At 49.1% G+C, this 20,647-nt stretch overlaps 2 protein-coding genes across 7 annotated transcripts in view; one reads left to right on the top strand and one right to left on the bottom strand.

Moving 5' to 3' along the window:
• Nucleotides 1-443: 443 nt before the first annotated feature.
• On the bottom strand, nt 444-14,703 carry LOC134901984 (uncharacterized). 6 transcript variants are annotated; one of them, XM_063914357.1, is made up of 3 exons: nt 13,051-13,327; nt 1,103-6,026; nt 444-942 (listed from the first exon to the last, which is right to left on the bottom strand). In XM_063914357.1, exon 2 carries the CDS (start codon nt 4,520-4,522, stop codon nt 2,618-2,620), a length of 1,905 nt encoding a protein of 634 aa, XP_063770427.1. In that variant the 5' UTR covers nt 4,523-6,026; nt 13,051-13,327; the 3' UTR covers nt 444-942; nt 1,103-2,617. The 6 variants fall into 6 exon arrangements, 1 of the variants encoding a protein (XP_063770427.1); XR_010175474.1 differs by lacking the exons at nt 1,103-6,026; nt 13,051-13,327 and adding an exon at nt 14,489-14,703; XR_010175480.1 differs by lacking the exons at nt 1,103-6,026; nt 13,051-13,327 and adding an exon at nt 14,267-14,482.
• The window catches only part of GPX4 (glutathione peroxidase 4), a 24,886-nt gene continuing 17,691 nt past the window's right edge, over nt 13,453-20,647 (top strand). The window contains exon 1 of the mRNA XM_063914358.1: nt 13,453-13,542. Coding sequence (XP_063770428.1) covers nt 13,453-13,542 — 90 coding nt within the window. The remainder of the gene's footprint in view (nt 13,543-20,647) is intronic.

Below are 20,647 nucleotides of genomic sequence, written 5' to 3'. Positions count from 1 at the left end.
GGCTTGCGATCAGTTCCCTCAGGAGCTCAGTGTCCTGTCAGCGGAGTAGAGAACCATTAACTCTCTATTAAGGTGGTTCTTACTCCCCCCTGAGTCCCACGAAGCAGGGAGGCTGTTGCCAGCAGCCTCCCTGTAAAATAACAAACTCTAGAAAACAATAAAACTAAGAAAACTCCTAGGAGCTCCCCTAGCTGTGACCGGCTCCTCCGGGCACATTTTCTAAACTGAGTCTGGTAGGAGGGGCAAAGAGGAAGAGCCAGCCCACACTATAAAACTCTTAAAGTGCCAGTGGCTCCCAAAGGACCCATCTACACCCCATGGTACTAAATGGAACCCAAGCATCCTCTAGGACGTAAGAGAAACAATAGATGTTCTGTCCTCCCACAGGCTTATACAGCAATGGAGGGAAAAAGAACACAAATAAAAATAATAGTGCAGCAGTCTTAAACAGACACAAGAATTTAATACAATATTGCACTTATAAGACAGAGAATAAAAGTAGCATATACTGTATAACATCCTCTACTGGCATGTACAGCAACGCTTCTTAATGTCTCACAGAGTTCACGGGTGTTCAGAATGGTAGGCCGGCACGTGCAGGTCCGGAATCTGTAGCTGCGCTCCCAGACAGTAATCGGCGTTGACAGATGTCCAGAACGAGGTGTCACAACAACCACACTCTTTACGCATTTTGGACCACAAGGGGTCCTACATCAGAGGTGTGGTACTGGTAGTCAATCCTAATCCTTATAAAAGTGTCCCAATTACCCCAGATTCGGAGCACTGGAGTCTGCACTTTGTTTCCAGTCTGAAAGGCGGAAGTGAAGATTTCCGGAAGGCAGTGCTCATCCTAGCGCCGACTTGCGTTCCAAATATGTCTTCCACCTCAGATAGTTCCGGGATAGGTCCGTTTTCATATTAAATGCATAAAAGTCCATAGTTCTATAAAAAAAACATATATGGACAAACATGTAGGTAAACGGATCAGGATAATATAAGAACAATTGTTTAACCCATCACAAAAATAACACAGAGGTCTAACTTTAACTAAAGTGACTTAGTGAATTTAAAGTGACATTGCATATAATAAGATTTTACTTACCGGTAAATCTATTTCTCGTAGTCCGTAGAGGATGCTGGGGACTCCGTAAGGACCATGGGGAGAGACAGGCTCCGCAGGAGACATGGGCACTTTAAGAAAGAATTTAGTTCCTGGTGTGCACTGGCTCCTCCCTCTCTGCCCCTCCTCCAGACCTCAGTTAGAGAACTGTGCCCAGGGGAGATGGACAGTACGAGGAAAGGATTTTTGTTAATCCAAGGGCAAGATTCATACCAGCCACACCAATCACACCGTATAACTTGTGATAACAATCCAGTAAACAGTATGACAATAACATAGCATCAGTTCACGCCCGATGCAACAATAACGTAACCCTTATTGAAGCAATAACTATATACAAGTATTGCAGAAGAAGTCCGCACTTGGGACGGGCGCCCAGCATCCTCTACGGACTACGAGAAATAGATTTACCGGTAAGTAATATCTTATTTTCTCTAACGTCCTAGAAGATGCTGGGGACTCCGTAAGGACCATATGGATTATACCAAAGCTCCCAAACGGGCGGGAGAGTGCAGATGACTCTGCAGCACCGATTGAGCAAACATGAGGTCCTCCTCAGCCAGGGTATCAAACTTATAGAATTTTGCAAAGGTGTTTGTACCCGACCAAGTAGCAGCTCGACACAGCTGTAGTGCCGAGACCCCTCGGGCAGCCGCTCAAGAAGAGCCCACTTTCCTAGTGGAATGGGTGATTTAGGTAACGGCAATCCTGCCGTAGAATGCGCCTGCTGAATCGTGATACAGATTCAGCGAGCAAGAGTCTGCTTTGAAGCAGGGCCGCCAAGCTTGTTGGCTGCATACAGAACAAACAGTGCTTCTGTTTTTCGGACTCTAGCCGTCCTGGCTACATAAATTTTCAAAGCCCTGACCACATCAAGGGACTCGGAATCCTATAAGTCCCGTGTAGCCACAGGCACCACAATAGGTTGGTTCATATGAAAGGATGAAATCACTTTTGGCAGGAACTGAGGACGTGTCCGCAATTCCGCTCTATCCATATGGAAAACCAGATAGGGGCTTTTATGTGATAAAGCCGCTACTTCCGACACTCGCCTAGCCGAAGCCAGGGCTAATAACATGACCACCTTCCAAGTGAGATATTTCAACTCCACCGTTTTCAGTGGTTCAAACCAGTGTGACTTTAGGAAGTCCAAGACCACATTAAGGTCCCAAGGCGCCACCAGAGGCACAAACGGAGGCTGAATATGCAGTACTCCCTTAACAAAAGTCTGAACTTCTGGGAGAGAAGCCAATTCTTTTTGAAAGAAAATGGATAGGGCCGAAATTTGGACCTTAATGGAGCCTAATTTAAGGCCCAAATCCACTCCAGTTTGTAGGAAGTGAAGGAAACGGCCCAGATGGAATTCTTCCGTAGGAGCATTCCTGGCCTTACACCAAGAAACATATCTTCGCCATATACGGTGATAATGTTTTGCTGTTACTTCCTTCCTAGCCTTTATCAGCGTAGGGATAACCTCAACCGGAATACCTTTTTCCGCTAGGATCCAGTGTTCAACCGCCATGCCGTCAAACGCAGCCGCGGTAAGTCTTGGAACAGACAGGGTCCCTGTTGCAACAGGTCCTGCCTTAGAGGAAGAGGCCACGGATCTTCCGTGAGCATTTCCTGCAGATCTGGATACCAGGTCCGTCGTGGCCAATCTGGAACAACGAGGATTGTTCTCACTCCTTTTCTTCTTACTATTCTCAACACCTTGGGTATGAGAGGAAGAGGAGGAAATACATAGACGGACCGGAACACCCACGGTGTCACGAGGGCGTCTACCGCTACTGCCTGAGAGTCTCTGGACCTGGCGCAATACCTCTGTAGCTTTTTGTTGAGGCGGGACGCCATCATGTCTATCTGTGGCAGTTCCCACCGACTCACAATCTGTGTGAAGACTTCTGGATGAAGTCCCCACTCTCCCGGGTGTAGGTCGTGTCTGCTGAGGAAGTCTGCTTCCAAGTTGTCCACTCCTGGAATGAACACTGCTGACAGTGCGCTTACATGATTCTCCGCCCAGCGAAGAATCCTGGTAGCTTCCGCCATTGCCGCTCTGCTCCTTGTGCCGCCTTGGCAGTTTACATGAGCCACTGCGGTGATGTTGTTTGACTGGATCAGAACTGGTTGGTCGCGAAGTAAGGCCTCCGCTTGACGTAGGGCGTTGTATATGGCCCTTAGTTCCAGGATGTTGATGTGCAGACAAGTCTCTTGACTTGACCAAAGACCCTGGAAATTTCTTCCCTGTGTGACTGCTCCCCAACCTCGGAGGCTTGCATCCGTGGTCACCAGGATCCAATCCTGAATGCCGAATCTGCGGCCCTCGAGAAGGTGAGCGCTCTGCAGCCACCACAGGAGCGACACCCTTGCCCTGGGGGACAGGGTGATCAACCGATGCATCTGTAGATGTGATCCGGACCACTTGTCCAACAGATCCCATTGGAAAGTCCTCGCATGGAACCTGCCAAAGGGAATGTCCTCGAATGAGGCCACCATCTTTCCCAGGACTCGAGTGCAATGATGCACGGACACCTGTCTTGATTTCAAAAGGTTCCTGACCAGAGTCATAAGTTCCTGGGCTTTTTCTATCGGAAGATAAACCCTTTTCTTGGTCGTGTCCAGAATCATGCCCAAGAAAGGCAGACGAGTCGTAGGAACCAACTGCGACTTTGGGATATTGAGAATCCAGCCGTGTTGTTGTAACACTTTCAGTGAAAGAGATACGCTGTTCAGCAACTGCTCTCTTGATCTCGCTTTTATGAGGAGATCGTCCAAGTACGGGATAATTGTGACACCCTGCTTGCGCAGGAGCACCATCATTTCCGCCATTACCTTGGTGAAAATCCTCGGAGCCGTTGAGAGACCAAACGGCAACGTCTGAAATTGGTAATGACAGTCCTGTACCGCAAATCTTAGGTACGCCTGATGAGGTGGATAAATGGGGACATGAAGGTACGCATCCTTTATGTCCAGTGACACCATAAAATCCCCCCTTCCAGGCTGGCGATGACCGCTCTTAGCGATTCCATCTTGAACTTGAACCTCTTCAAGTATAGGTTCAGAGATTTTAAATTCAATATGGGTCTGACCGAACCGTCCGGTTTCGGAACCACAAACATGGTTGAATAATAACTCCTTCCCTGTTGAAGGAGGGGAACCTCGACCACCACCTGCTGAAGATACAATTTTTGTATTGCATTTAACACTATCTCCCTCTCTAGGGGGGAAGGCGGTAGGGCCGATTTGAAAAAACGGCGAGGAGGCACCTCTTCGAATTCCAGCTTGTAACCCTGAGACACAATTTCTATTGCCCAGGGATCCACCTGGGAGTGAACCCACATGTGGCTGAAATTCCGAAGACGCGCCCCACTGGCCCCGACTCCGCCAGTGGAGCCCCAGCGTCATGCGGTGGATTTTGCAGAGGCCGGGGAGGACTTCTGTTCCTGGGAACTAGCTGTATTGTGCAGCTTCTTTCCTCTGCCCCTCCCTCTGGCAAAAAAGGACGCACCTCGGACTTTCTTGTTTCTTTGTGAACGAAAGGACTGCATTTGATAATGCGGTGCTCTCTTAGGCTGTGAGGGAACATAAGGCAAAAAATTTGACTTTCCAGCCGTAGCTGTGGAGACCAGGTCCGAGAGACCTTCACCGAACAATTCCTCACCCCTGTAAGGTAAACCTCCATATGCCGTTTTGAGTCGGCATCACCTGTCCATTGCCGAGTCCACAGGACCCTTCTGGCAGAAATCGACATAGCGTTTATTCTTGAACCCAGCAGACTAATGTCTCTTTGAGCATCTCTCATATAAAGGACAGCGTCTTTAATATGCCCCAGGATCAATAAAACGGTATCCCTATCTAGGGTATCAAACTCCTCTGATAAGGTACCAGTCCATGCCGCTACTGCACTACAGACCCAGGCCGACGCGATTGCCGGTCTGAGCAAGGTACCTGAATGTGTATAAATGGACTTCAGGGTACCCTCCTGTTTGCGATCAGCAGCATCCTTGAGGGTAGCCATATCCAGGGACGGCAGGGCTACCTTTTTGGATAAGCGTGTTAAAGCTTTGTCCACCCTAGGGGAGGATTCCCATCGTAAACCTGTCCGTTGGCGGGAAAGGATACGCCATAAGAATCCGTTTGGAAATCTGCAGTTTTTTATCTGGAGATTCCCAACCTTTTTCATATAGCTCATTCAGTTCGTGTGAGGGGGGAAAAGTTACCTCAGGTTTCTTTCCCTTATACATATAAACCCTTGTGTCAGGGACAGGGGTTTCCTCTGTGATGTGCAAAACCTCCTTAATTGCTATAATCATATATCGGAGTGATTTAGCCAACTTTGGCTGTAACTTTGCATCATCGTAATCAACACTGGAGTCAGAATCCATGTCGGTATCTGTGTCAACAATTTGGGATAGTGGGCGCTTATGAGATCCCGACGGTTCCTGCGACATAGGATCAGGCACGGGTTGAGACCCCGACTGTCCCAATGCATCAGCCTTGTCAAATCTTTTATGCAAGGAATTTACATTATCATTTAAAACCTTCCACATATCCATCCAATCACGTGTCGGCGCCGTCGGCGGAGACACCACATTCATTTGCTCCCGCTCCTCTCCCACATAGCCTTCCACATCAGACATGTCGACACAAGCGTACCGACACACCACACACACAGGGAATGTCCTTTCTGAAGACAGTTCCCCCACAAGGCCCTTTGGAGAGACAGAGAGAGTATGCCAGCACACACCCCAGCGCTCTATAACCCAGGAATAACACAGTAACTTAATGTTAACCCAGTAGCTGCTGTTTATATATTTTTTTGCGCCTAATTATGTGCCTCCCCTCTCTTTTCAACCCTCTTCTACCGTGTATCAGCAGGGGAGAGCCTGGGGAGCTTCCTCTCAGCGTGCTGTGGAGAAAAAAAAATAAGATTTTACTCACCGGTAAATCTATTTCTCGTAGTCCGTAGTGGATGCTGGGAACTCCGTAAGGACCATGGGGAATAGCGGCTCCGCAGGAGACTGGGCACAACTAAAGAAAGCTTTAGGACTACCTGGTGTGCAGTGGCTCCTCCCTCTATGACCCTCCTCCAGACCTCAGGATACTGTGCCCGGAAGAGCTGACACAATAAGGAAAGGATTTGGAATCCCGGGTAAGACTCATACCAGCCACACCAATCACACCGTATAACTCGTGATATTATACCCAGTTAACAGTATGAAATATAACTGAGCCTCACTAACAGATGGCTCATAACAATAACCCTTTAGTTAGGCAATAACTATATACAAGTATTGCAGACAATCCGCACTTGGGATGGGCGCCCAGCATCCACTACGGACTACGAGAAATAGATTTACCGGTGAGTAAAATCTTATTTTCTCTGACGTCCTAGTGGATGCTGGGAACTCCGTAAGGACCATGGGGATTATACCAAAGCTCCCAAACGGGCGGGAGAGTGCGGATGACTCTGCAGCACCGAATGAGCAAACTCAAGGTCCTCCTCAGCCAGGGTATCAAACTTGTAGACTCTTGCAAAAATGTTTGAACCCGACCAAGTAACAGCTCGGCAAAGTTGTAAAGCCGAGACCCCTCGGGCAGCCGCCCAAGAAGAGCCCACTTTCCTCGTGGAATGGGCTTTTACAGATTTAGGGTGCGGCAGTCCAGCCACAGAATGTGCAAGTTGAATCGTGCTACAGATCCAGCGAGCAATATTCTGCTTAGAAGCAGGAGCACCCAGCTTGTAGGGTGCATACAGGATAAATAGCGAGTCAGTTTTCCTGACTCCAGCCGTCCTGGAAACATATATTTTCAGGGCCCTGACTACGTCCAGTAACTTGGAGTCCTCCAAGTCCCACGTAGCCGCAGGCACCACAATAGGTTGGTTCACATGAAAAGCTGATACTACCTTAGGAAGGAATTGGGAACGAGTCCTCAATTCCGCCCTATCCATATGAAAATCAGATAAGGGCTTTTGCATGACAAACCTGCCAATTCTGATACACGCCTGGCCGACGCCAGGCCAACAGCATGACCACTTTCCACGTGAGGTATTTTAGCTCTACGGATTTAAGTGGCTCAACCCAATGCGACTTCAGGGAATCCAACACCACGTTGAGATCCCACGGTGCCACTGGAGGCACAAACGGGGGCTGAATATGCAGCACTCCCTTAACAAAAGTCTGAACTTCAGGCAGTGAAGCCAGTTCTTTCTGGAAGAAAATCGACAGAGCCGAAATCTGGACCTTAATGGAACCCAATTTTAGGCCCATAGACACTCCTGACTGTAGGAAGTGCAGAAATCGACCCAGTTGAAATTCCTCCGTTGGGGCCTTCCTGGCCTCACACCAAGCAACATATTTTCGCCATATGCGGTGATAATATTTTGCGATCACATCTTTCCTAGCCTTAATCAGCGTAGGAATGACTTCCTTCGTCAAACACAGCCGTGGTAAGTCTTGGAACAGGCAGGGCCCCTGCTGCAGCAGGTCCTGTCTGAGCGGCAGAGGCCATGGGTCCTCTGAGATCATTTCTTGAAGTTCTGGGTACCAAGCACTTCTTGGCCAATCCGGAACCACGAGTATAGTTCTTACTCCTCTCCTTCATATTATTCTCAGTACCTTGGGTATGAGAGGCAGAGGAGGGAACACATACACCGACTGGTACACCCACGGTGTTACCAGAGCATCCACAGCTATCGCCTGAGGGTCCCTTGACCTGGCACAATATCTTTTTAGCTTTTTGTTGAGGCGGGACTCCATCATGTCGACCTGTGGCCTAGCCTGACTTAGGGCATTGTGAATGGCCCTTAGTTCCAGAATATTTATGTGTAGGGAAGTCTCCTGACTTGACCATAGTCCTTGGAAGTTTCTTCCCTGTGTGACTGCCCCCCAGCCTCGAAGGCTGGCATCCGTGGTCACCAGGACCCAGTCCTGTATGCAGAATCTGCGGCCCTCTAGAAGATGAGCACTCTGCAGCCACCACAACAGCGACACCCTGGCCCTTGGAGACAGGGTTATCAGCCGATGCATCTGAAGATGCGACCCGGACCACTTGTCCAACAGATCCCACTGGAAGATCCTTGCATGGAACCTGCCGAATGGAATTTCTTCGTAAGAAGCTACCATCTTTCCCAGGATTCGCGTGCATTGATGCACCGACACCTGTATTTGTATTAGGAGGTCTCTGACTAGAGATGACAACTCCTTGGCCTTCTCCTCCGGGAGAAACCCTTTTTCCTGTTCTGTGTCCAGAACCATACCCAGGAACAGTAGACGCGTCGTAGGAACCAGCTGCGACTTTGGAATATTCAGAATCCAGCCGTGCTGTTGTAGCACTTCCCGAGATAGTGCTACTCCGACCAACAACTGCTCCCTGGACCTCGCCTTTATAAGGAGATCGTCCAAGTACGGGATAATTATAACTCCCTTTTTTCGAAGGAGTATCATCATTTCGGCCATAACCTTGGTAAATACCCTCGGTGCCGGGGACAGACCAACGGCAACGTCTGGAATTGGTAATGACAGTCCTGTACCACAATTTTGAGGTACTCCTGGTGAGGAGGGTAAATGGGGACATGCAGGTAAGCATCCTTGATGTCCAGTGATACCATGTAATCTCCTTCGTCCAGGCTTGCAATAACCGCCCTGAGCGATTCCATTTTGAACTTGAACCTTCGTATATAAGTGTTCAAGGATTTCAATTTTAGAATGGGTCTCACCGAACCGTCTGGTTTCGGTACCACAAACATTGTGGAATAGTAACCCCGGCCTTGTTGAAGGAGGGGTACCTTGATTATCACCTGTTGGAAGTACAGCTTGTGAATTGCCGCCCGTACTACCTCCCCTCGAAGGCAGCAGGCAAGGCTGATTTGAGGTAACGGCGAGGGGGAGTCGCCTCGAACTCCAGCTTGTATCCCTGTGATACTACTTACAGAACCCAGGGATCCACCTGTGAGCGAGCCCACTGGTCGCTGAAGTTCCCGAGACGCGCCCCCACCGCACCTGGCTCCACCTGTGGAGCCCCAGCGTCATGCGGTGGACTCAGAGGAAGCGGGGGAAGATTTTTGATCCTGGGAACTGGCTGTCTGGTGCAGCTTTTTCCCTCTTCCCTTGTCTCTGTGCAGAAAAGGAAGCGCCTTTGACCCGCTTGCTTTTCTGAAGCCGAAAGGACTGTACCTGATAATACGGTGCTTTCTTAGGCTGTGAGGAAACCTGAGGTAAATTTTTTCCTTCCCAGCTGTTGCTGTGGATACGAGGTCCCAGAGACCATCCCCAAACAATTCCTCACCCTTATAAGGCAGAATCTTCATGTGCCTTCTAAAGTCAGCATCGCCTGTCCACTGCCGGGTCCCTAATACCCTCCTGGCAGAATGGACATTGCATTAAATCTGGATGCCAGCCGGCAAATATCCCTCTGTGCATCCCTCATATATAAGACGACGTCTTTAATATGCTCTATGGTTAGCAAAATAGTATCCCTGTCCTGACAGGGTAATAGACCACGCTGCAGCAGCACTATCCATGCTGAGGCAATTGCAGGTCTCAGTATAGTACCTGAGTGTGTATATACAGACTTCAGGATAGCCTCCTGCTTTTTATCAGCAGGCTCCTTCAAAGTGGCCGTATCCTAAGACGGCAGTGCCACCTTTTTTTTTTTTTTTTTTTTGACAAACGTGTGAGCGCCTTATCCACCCTAGGGGATATCTCCCAACGTGACCTATCCTCTGGCGGGAAAGGGTACGCCATCAGTAACTTTTTAGAAATTACCAGTTTCTTATCGGGGGAACCCACGCTTCTTCACACACTTCATTCACTCATCTGATGGGGGAACAAAACACTGGCTGCTTTTTTTCCCCAAACATAAAACCCCTTTTTTGTGGTACTTGGGTTAATATCAGAAATGTGTAACACATTTTTAATTGCCGAGATCATGCAACGGATGTTCCTAGTGGATTGCGTATATGTCTCAACCTCGTCGACACTGGAGTCAGACTCCGTGTCGACATCTGTGTCTGCCATCTGAGGTAGTGGGAGGTTTTTGAGCCCCTGATGGCCTTTGAGACGCCTGGCCAGGCGCGGGCTGAGAAGCCGGCTGTCCCACAGCTGTTACGTCATCCAGCCTTTTATGTAAGGAGTTGACACTGTCGGTTAATACCTTCTACCTATCCATCCACTCTGGTGTCGGCCCCACAGGGGGCGACATCACATTTATCGGCATCTGCTCCGCCTCCACATAAGCCTCATCAAACATGTCGACACAGCCGTACCGACACACCGCACACACACAGGGAATGCTCTGACTGAGGACCGGACCCCACAAAGCCCTTTGGGGAGACAGAGAGAGAGTATGCCAGCACACACCAGAGCGCTATATAACACAGGGATGAACACTATAACTGAGTGATTTTCCCTTATAGCTGCTTATATATATATATATATATATATATATATATATATATATATATACTGCTGCGCCTAAATTTAGTGCCCCCCCTCTCTTTTTTACCCTTTGTAGTCTTGAAACTGCAGGGGAGAGCCTGGGAGCGATCCCTCCAGCGGAGCTGTGAGGGAAAAATGGCGCCAGTGTGCTGAGGGAGATAGCCCCGCCCCTTTTTCGGCGGACTTCTCCCGCTTTTTTACGGATCTCTGGCAGGGGTATTTTTCATATATATAGCCTCTAGGACTATATATTGTGATTTTTTTATGCCAGCCAAGGTGTTAATATTGCTGCTCAGGGCGCCCCCCCCCCAGCGCCCTGCACCCATCAGTGACCGGAGTGTGAGGTGTGCATGAGGAGCAATGGCGCACAGCTGCAGTGCTGTGCGCTACCTTGTTGAAGACCGAAGTCTTCTGCCGCCGATTTTCAGGAGTCTTCTTCCTTCTGGCTCTGTAAGGGGGACGGCGGCGCGGCTCCGGACGATCGAGGTCGGGCCCTGTGTTCGATCCCTCTGGAGCTAATGGTGTCCAGTAGCCTAAGAAGCCCAAGCTAGCTGCAAGTAGGTAGGTTCGCTTCTTCCTTAGTCCCTCGTAGCAGTGAGTCTGTTGCCAGCAGATCTCACTGAAAATAAAAAACCTAAAATTATACTTTCTTTTCTAGGAGCTCAGGAGAGCCCCTAGTGTGCATCCAGCTCAGCCGGGCACAAGATTCTAACTGAGGTCTGGAGGAGGGTCATAGAGGGAGGAGCCAGTGCATACCAGGTAGTCCTAAAGCTTTCTTTAGTTGTGCCCAGTCTCCTGCGGAGCCGCTATTCCCCATGGTCCTTACGGAGTTCCCAGCATCCACTAGGACGTCAGAGAAATGGCGCTGGTGAGTGCTGAGGGAGAAGCCCCGCCCCCTCGGTGGCGGGCTTCTGTCCCGCTTAAATTTTATTTCTTTGGCGGGGGCTCCTACATATATACAGTGCCCAGCTGTATATATGTGTTCATTTGCCAGAATGAGGTCCCAAATGCTGCCCAGGGCGCCCCCCCCTGCGCCCTGCACCCTAACAGTGACCGGAGTATGTGTAGGTGTATGGAGCAATGGCGCACAGCTGCAGTGCTGTGCGTTACCTCCAGTGAAGATCACGAATTCTTCTGCCGCCTGTGAAGTCTTCTTGCTTCTCATACTCACCCGGCTTCAATCTTCCGGCTCTGCAAAAGGGACGGCGGTGCGGCTCTGGGACGGACGGCGAGGGTGAGATCCTGCGTACCGATCCCTCTGGAGCTAATGGTGTCCAGTAGCCTAAGAAGCAGGACCTAGCTTCAGAGAGTAGGGCTGCTTCTCTCCCCTCAGTCCCACGATGCAGGGAGTCTGTTGCCAGCAGAGCTCCCTGAAAATAAAAACCTAACAAAATACTTTCTTACAGCAAGCTCAGGAGAGCTCACTGAAAAGCACCCAGCTCCTCTGGGCACAGAATCAAACTGAGGTCTGGAGGAGGGGCAAAGAGGGAGGAGCCAGTGCACACCAGGAACTAAATTCTTTCTTAAAGTGCCCATGTCTCCTGCGGAGCCCGTCTCTCCCCATGGTCCTTACGGAGTCCCCAGCATCCTCTAGGACGTTAGAGAAATATAATATAATACATCCAAGTTAAAAAATATCAAAAAAACACATAAAAGAGGAAAAAATTAAGATCAAGTTAAAAACACCCCAATTCGATCTCACTATTAAGACCGTTGGGAACTAAAGTTTTTGGGTGGTAGATCCAGGGCATTTCGGCTTTTGATAGCCTTTGTTCCAAATCTCTGGATCTCTTTCTTGGTAAAACCTGTTCTATACCATAAAAAATTGTGATGTCGCATTATTTTTTATCATGTACTTTTTTAATATGTGCCGACACGGTATGTGAATCCAGTCCTTTTCTTGTTATATACGTGCTCGGCTAGGCGTACTTTTAGTGCTCTTGTTGTTTTGCCAACATATCTAAGTCCGCAACTACACTCAAGGACATAAACAATGTTCCTTGAGTTGCACGTAATAATTGATAATTCATCAAAAATGAAAAGCTTAGTATTTTATCTTTGTTGTGTGACCCACGTTGTGTGCATTTGTGTGCTATTATGTCACTGTGGTGATGCTGTCCCTACGGGATACGATCATTAGGTCGACAACTAGTGGTTGACATGGAAAAAGGTCGACATGTTTTTCACTTTTTTAAATTTTTTTAACTTTTTCATATGATCCACGTGGACTACGATTGGGAACAGTAGCGAAGCACCTTGCCCGAAGCATGGCGAGCGGACACGGTGCACTAATTGGGGTTCCCCGTCACTTTACGATGAAAATGACACAAAAAAACTAATGTTGACCTTGTTCATGTCGCCCTAATGACTGTGTTGACTTATTTCTGGTGTCGACCTAATGACCCATACCCGTCCCTACTACATGTTTAAGCAAGGAACCGCAGGATATTATACACAGTCCTCTGTTTTTAAAAATAAAACACCAACACTTACAAATGATCGGGGCAGCAGGGTTATCGCAAATGCACAACTTGCTACAAAGTGACGCACCGGCGCCAGACGCCATTTTGTGGGCGCAGGTACATGCCGTACACGAAATGGAGCATCTTGGAACGCACGTGATGCTGGCAGCTTTAGAGCAATACAGACCGTCACTGTGGATTCATTACAGTCTGCATATCGTATCTATGTATGCCGCCTATAGCGGCCATTGGGTAGCAGGTGAGTCACATGATGTGACACAGAGTGACTGCGCAGGGACTCCGCACTATCTCACCACCGTGCTTGTTTCTGGATGTTATGATCACTGAAGGAGGCGGACTCTCAATCCGTGCAGGCCACGCCTCCTCTCCTGTAATAGGTGTGTGATGCCTCCGGGGGCAGGGCATAGTGCTCATGCTGCTGAGGTTGCTGTGTGTCGGCGTCAGGCGCTCAGTGCTGCTTGGCGCAGTGATCGGTGTGTGTGTCGGCAGCAGCAGGGCGATGGTGAGTATATCCGTATTGTGGCCCTGCCGGGTGTATGTCCCTGTCACCCGAGCTCTGATTGCTTCGCCATGACCTCTGCTTCACCTCTGGGTGTGCGGGTGTACATAGAGCAATCGACCTGGGAATGGCCGTCCGCTCCTGCACAGGGGGGCGGGCTCGGTGCGGTCGGCTAACAGTGGTGGGGAAGAAAGTGCGTGCTGTACTGACGGCAGCTCCGAGGTATGGGAAAGGTCCTCTCCACGAAGGGAAACTGGACGTTACCGCGTGGGGTGTGCTGTTGAGGTGGACAGATTTACTAACTGTGTATGCGGCAGGGTTCCTGGTGCTCGTCAGCGGCCTGTAACGCCCGGTGCTGGGTCACCGACGGCTTACTCCCCTGTCTGCTGCTGCTCCCGTAATCTCCCCAGTGCTGCTCCCAGATGCGATGCGCAGATTAGAGGTGGCGGCGCTGCGCCCAGTACACAGTGCGTGTTCCAAGGTCCGTGGTTATAATGTGCTGAGGCAGCTTCCAGCGGCGGGGAGGGGTCACCGGTGAGCACTCTGCGGCCACCGCAAGTACATACAGTCCGTTGTTCTAGCCCGGTGTAACGCAGCATACACTCTCTTCTCACACGTACAGCTCCCCAGGCTCAATAAGGTCTCTGTTTAGCAAGCACTCATTCATGCATGATTTAAGTATCACAGCCATGCAGGAAAGGGTTAATGGAAAAGATTACGCAATTACCTTCTCTGTTAATGGCCAACTCCTACATCATAATCTCATTGTATTTAGCAAGCTATTGCTCTCTACAGCGCTCAAAGTTTTCTGTTGTGTGTGTAGCGGAAAAATATATAAAAGAAAATCCCTTAAACGCTTAGGGGTCTATTCATGTACAAATGCAATGTTTTGGTCTAACTTATCACCAAGCATCGCATTCGTATGTGCGGGTTTTTAACTTATCTTTACCGCAATTCATTAATCCCTTCCTGAACTCTGTCACGTAGTGCTAAACTGGCCGTCCACGATGTCCTCTTCTCTGCTTCTGCCGTGCCTACTACGCCGATCCGGCGCATGCGCACCTCATGCTTGGCGAGCTGCCCGTCAAGTGGTTGCTAAGGAGATTCCTCACAAGCCGGAAGCAGTGCTAGCTGGGTAAATGGGGTGGAGCTTGCAGGACGGAGCGGCTAGTACCGAAGCAGGGGAAAGAACAGGCTTAGCGTCAGGCAGGTAGATAGATACTACGCCATCCTCAGGTGGCGAAGCGGCACAGAGAAGAGAAGCGGAAAGCTGAGCTTTCCGCTTCTACATGAATTGCAGATACCATACAAGTGTATGGTACTGCGATTCCAACACAGAGCAGGGATACTGCTGGAGAAGTAATAACGTTCTCCGCGGTAACCCGCTTTGTGAATTGCGGTAAGCAGAGAAAAGCCCTGTTTAACGCAAAACAGGTCTTTTCTCTGCTGCATAAATAGACCCCTTACTATGTAAAACTGTCACCAGAAAGTGCAGTTATGGGGAAAATCCTTGTTTCACCCAAGAACTGCAGGGACAGATGGCTCTCGTACAGTCAGTCCCTGGGGGCAGCTACACACTTGTCCAATCCTCAGCAGATCAGCCTGTTTATACAATCCTACTGAAGACCATGCAGATTCTACATTCTATCCATGTGTATATACTTGTCCAGTCTATGAGCAGATCTCCAGTCTGAGACTGCTGAAACAACAAATTTAGCTGTGCGGGAAGCTGGGTTTATCAATAATGTGGCAGGTGAAAGGGAGTAATTTATCAATAACCATGGTGAAGGGGGAATGTTGAGAATACTGGGGCAGATGTATTAAGCCTGGAGAAGTGATAAGTACAAGGTGATGATGCACCAGCCAATAAGCTCCTAACTGTCAAGTTACATATTGGCGCTGATTGGCTAATGCGTTATCACCTTGTACTTATCACTGCTTTATCACTTCTCCAGGCTTAATACATCTGCCCCATTAGCTGATGTGAATGAGGTTTCCCATATGGAGAAGAAGAAAAGAAAAGTGGGATTCCTTGAAAATTCGATAAACAGGACCCTTCAATTTAGCTGGTATTGAAAATTAGGCCTATATTCTTGACAAGCAGCCATGCACAGAGTAAATATATCTGGCACTGGAGGCAGACATTTTATCGGTGGGATACATAGAATTTGACGGCAGATAAGAACCACTTGGCCCATCTAGTCTGCCTTTTTATTTTATTTTTTTATTTTATCCTTTAGGCAATCTCAATCCTTTTTGAACCTTAATTCTTTGTACAAAATGGGTTGAGATTGCCTAAAAGATAAAAAAAAAAAAAAAAAAAAAAAAAAAGACAGCAGAAGTATCAGGAGCCCACACTAGGCTTGAGCAGCTGGAAAACCTCTGTCTGCTGTTAAATGTGAAATCCCAAGATCCTGCTTTCCTGTTGCTGCCCTGACCCTTTAGTTGGCCCTGCCTCTGCTGGCACTCTGATCAGTGCTTATCACAGTCCAGTAAGGGAGCTTTGCTATTGGATAATGATGGGGTGGAGGAAAGAAGATGGCTGTCTTCACTGCTTTTCTTTCCCAACAAGGCTCATTACACCATCCTGAAACGGCTATAGATTTTTGATTCTGGATAGGGGAACTTTCGGTTCTTTGAATTGTGGCAGTCTGCTTTCCCCATACTACTGCATTCGGTAGTAAAATGTGCGTTATTTAAACACTGCTTTGAGAAATCTGACACTTCTTCATGGTTACCTCTAATCTGCATTAAACAAAGCAGTGAAAAGCCTTATTATCACAGTAGAGCAGGGTTGGGGAACCTTTTATCTACCAAGGGCCATTTGGATATTTATAAAATCCTTTGGGGGCAATACAAAAATGATCAACTTTAAAATTAACATGCCCCTTAGTGGTACTGTGTGCGCACGTGGCCAAAAATGGGTGTGGCCAATTAAAATGGCACTTGATGCACATATGTCCCCAATAGTACAGTGCCAGATACACATTACATACTTCCCAACTTTCAAATGCCCAGGGTCGAGACGTTCGCACAGTCTAGCCACACATGCAACCGAAAAGGGTGTGTGGCTTAGTGTGGGAGGGGTGTGGCCTTGGCAGAGTGGGCGTGGTCGAGCGTCACGGACCCGTTTTCTGCATTTTGGGGGCGTGTCCAGCGTTCCCCAAGCAGCCCCCTGCTCCCCTCCCAGCATTGAATAGATGCCGTGTGCACCGCATCTATTCAGAGATCACTCGCTGCTTTGCAGAGCAGTGGGTGATCAAAGCCTCCCCCAACTGCCCCTCACCCGCGGGACACTTTAACCAGCGGGACTGTCCCGCTGAAATTACCCCACTTTGCTGCTCACCACTGCTGCTGTGTGTGTGTCAGGAGGGAGGGAGGAGAGTGCAGCGTGCACCTCTCCTGTCTCTTAGTGCTCAGTCCGGCGGCGCCGTGTCTCAGCTGTCAGGGGGCAGGCAGGGAGGAGAGCGCAGCTATGTGCGGCGTGTAGGGCCTCACGGCGGCTGATCAGATCTCGCGGACTGGCAGCGGTGGCTGCTGATTGGCTGCCGGTCCACATGCTCTGATTGGCTCACGAAGCGGCGGCTGGTTTGAGATCCTACACACCGCTACCACCAGACATAGCTGCGCTCTCTGCCCTGACAGCTGAGACACGCCGCCGCCGGACTGAGCACAAAGGGGCAGGAGAGGTGCATGCTCCGCTCTCCTCCCCTGATGCACAGCAGCGGCCCGGAAGTAGCTTTGCGGGCCTCATACGGCCCGCGGGCAGGAGGTTCCCCACCCCTGCAGTAGAGGATTGATAAAGTGCTTTACACTGCGGTATGAATAGGGACAAAAGTGCTGCTCTGTGTCTACCCTGTGTCACCTAGCTTCATGTTGCCATCTCTAGGACCACATACAGGATTTTTTGTGGATAGCCTCACATTTCTGCTAGTGATAATGGGGTAGATTTATTAAGCCTGGTGAAGTGATAAAGGGGAAGTTGATAAGGCACCAGCCAATCAGCTCCTAACTTCAATGCTACAGGCTGGGTTTGAAAAATGACAGTTAGGAGCTGACTGGCTGGTGCGTTATCACCTTCCACTTTATCACGTCACCAGGCTAAATAAATCTGTCCCAATGTAACTATAGTTATTGGTTATATATTTAAAACACCACCACATTACGCCGCATTATAAAGAGAAAATAAGTCTAAAGTAGGGGTCGCCATCGACAATTGATGGTGAGCAACTATCGATGGTCTGTCAATAGTAAGTGGTTTTCTCTATCGTCCTAAGTGGATGCTGGGGTTCCTGAAAGGACCATGGGGAATAGCGGCTCCGCAGGAGACAGGGCACAAAAAAGTAAAGCTTTACTAGGTCAGGTGGTGTGCACTGGCTCCTCCCCCTATGACCCTCCTCCAGACTCCAGTTAGATTTTGTGCCCGAACGAGAAGGGTGCAATCTAGGTGGCTCTCCTAAAGAGCTGCTTAGAGAAAGTTTAGTTTAGGTTTTTTTCTTTACAGTGAGTCCTGCTGGCAACAGGATCACTGCAACGTGGGACTTAGGGGGAAAGTAGTAAACTCACCTGCATGCAGAGTGGATTTGCTGCTTGGCTACTGGACACCATTAGCTCCAGAGGGATCGAACACAGGCCCAGCCGTGGAGTCCGGTCCCGGAGCCGCGCCGCCGACCCCCTTGCAGATGCTGAAGCGTGAAGAGGTCCGGAAACCGGCGGCTGAAGACTCCTCAGTCTTCATAAGGTAGCGCACAGCACTGCAGCTGTGCGCCATTTTCCTCTCAGCACACTTCACTGGGCAGTCACTGAGGGTGCAGAGCGCTGGGGGGGGGCGCTCTGAGAGGCAAATATAAACCTTATACAAGGCTAAAAATACCTCACATATAGCCCATAGGGGCTATATGGAGATATTTAACCCCTGCCTGACTGGAAAAATAGCGGGAGAAGAACCCGCCGAAAAAGGGGCGGGGCCTATCTCCTCAGCACACGGCGCCATTTTCTGTCACAGCTCCGCTGGTCAGAACGGCTCCCAGGTCTCTCCCCTGCACTGCACTACAGAAACAGGGTAAAACAGAGAGGGGGGGCACATTAATGGCTATATATATATATATATATTAAAGCGGCTATAAGGGAGCACTTAATATAAGGATATCCCTTGTATATATAGCGCTTTGTGGTGTGTGCTGGCAGACTCTCCCTCTGTCTCCCCAAAAGGGCTAGTGGGTCCTGTCTTCATTAGAGCATTCCCTGTGAGTTTGCGGTGTGTGTCGGTACGTGGTGTCGACATGTATGAGGACGATATTGGTGTGGAGGCGGAGCAATTGCCAAATATGCAGATGTCACCCCCCAGGGGGTCGACACCAGAATGGATGCCTTTATTTGTGGAATTACGTGATGGTTTATCTTCCCTTAAACAGTCAGTTGAGGACATGAGGCGGCCGGACAATCAATTAATGCCTGTCCAGGCGCCTCAAACACCGTCAGGGGCTGTAAAACGCCCTTTGCCTCAGTCGGTCGACACAGACCCAGACACGGGCACTGATTCCAGTGACGACGGTAGAAATTCAAACGTATTTTCCAGTAGGGCCACACGTTATATGATTTTGGCAATGAAGGAGACGTTACATTTAGCTGATACTACAGATACCGTAAAACAGGGTATTATGTATGGTGTGAAAAAACTACAAACAGTTTTTCCTGAATCAGAAGAATTAAATGACGTGTGTGATGAAGCGTGGGTTGCTCCTGATAAAAAGTTGATAATTTCAAAAAAGTTATTGGCATTATACCCTTTCCCGCCAGAGGTTAGGGCGCGCTGGGAAACACCCCCTAAGGTGGACAAGGCGCTCACACGCTTATCCAAACAAGTGGCGTTACCCTCTCCTGAGACGGCCGCACTTAAGGATCCATCAGATAGAAAGATGGAAGTTATTCAAAAGAATATATACACACATGCAGGTGTTATACTACGACCAGCTATAGCAACTGCCTGGATGTGCAGTGCTGGAGTAGTTTGGTCAGAATCCCTGATTGAAAATATTGATACCCTAGATAGGGACAATGTTTTACTGTCGTTAGAACAAATAAAGGATGCATTTATCTATATGCGTGATGCACAGAGGGATATTTGCACACTGGCATCTCGGGTGAGTGCTATGTCCATTTCAGCCAGAAGAGCCTTATGGACACGACAGTGGACAGGCGATGCGGATTCAAAACGTCACATGGAGGTTTTGCCGTATAAAGGGGAGGAGTTATTTGGAGTTGGTCTATCAGACTTGGTGGCCACGGCTACTGCCGGGAAATCCACTTTTTTACCTCAAGTCACTCCCCAACAGAGAAAGGCACCGACCTTTCAACCGCAGCCTTTTCGCTCCTACAAAAATAAGAGAGCAAAGGGCTTGTCGTACCTGCCACGAGGCAGAGGAAGAGGGAAGAGACACCAACAGGCACCTCCTTCCCAGGAACAGACAGTGGGGGGCCGTCTCAAAAATTACAGCGCGCAGTGGGCTCACTCGCAGGTAGACCCCTGGATCCTGCAGATAATATCTCAGGGGTACAGGTTGGAATTAGAGACGGATCCTCCTCATCGTTTCCTGAAGTCTGCCTTACCAACCGTCTCTTCCGAAAGGGAGAGGGTGTTGGAAGCCATTCACAAGCTGTACGCTCAGCAGGTGATAGTCAAAGTACCCCTATTACAACAAGGAAAGGGGTATTATTCCACTCTATTTGTGGTACCGAAGCCGGATGGCTCGGTAAGGCCTATTCTAAATCTGAAGTCCTTGAACCTCTACATAAAAAAGTTCAAGTTCAAGATGGAGTCACTCAGAGCAGTGATAGCGAACCTGGAAGAAGGGGACTTTATGGTATCCTTGGACATCAAGGATGCGTATCTACACGTTCCGATTTACCCCGCACACCAGGGGTACCTCAGGTTCATTGTTCAAAACTGTCACTATCAGTTTCAGACGCTGCCGTTCGGATTGTCCACGGCGCCTCGGGTCTTTACCAAGGTAATGGCCGAGATGATGATTCTTCTTCGAAGAAAAGGCGTATTAGTTATCCCATACTTGGACGATCTCCTAATAAGGGCAAGGTCCAGAGAACAGCT

The sequence above is a fragment of the Pseudophryne corroboree genome, chromosome 1, assembly GCF_028390025.1.
Source record: "Pseudophryne corroboree isolate aPseCor3 chromosome 1, aPseCor3.hap2, whole genome shotgun sequence".
Lineage (NCBI taxonomy): Eukaryota > Metazoa > Chordata > Amphibia > Anura > Myobatrachidae > Pseudophryne > Pseudophryne corroboree.
Note: the sequence above shows the minus strand (reverse complement) of the source record. Positions and strands in the feature narration are given on the sequence as shown.

Coding starts and splice junctions, on each gene's coding strand:
- LOC134901984 (XM_063914357.1), bottom strand. CDS start 4,522: ATGACGCTGGGGCTCCACTGGCGGAGTCGGGGCCAGTGGGGCGCGTCT.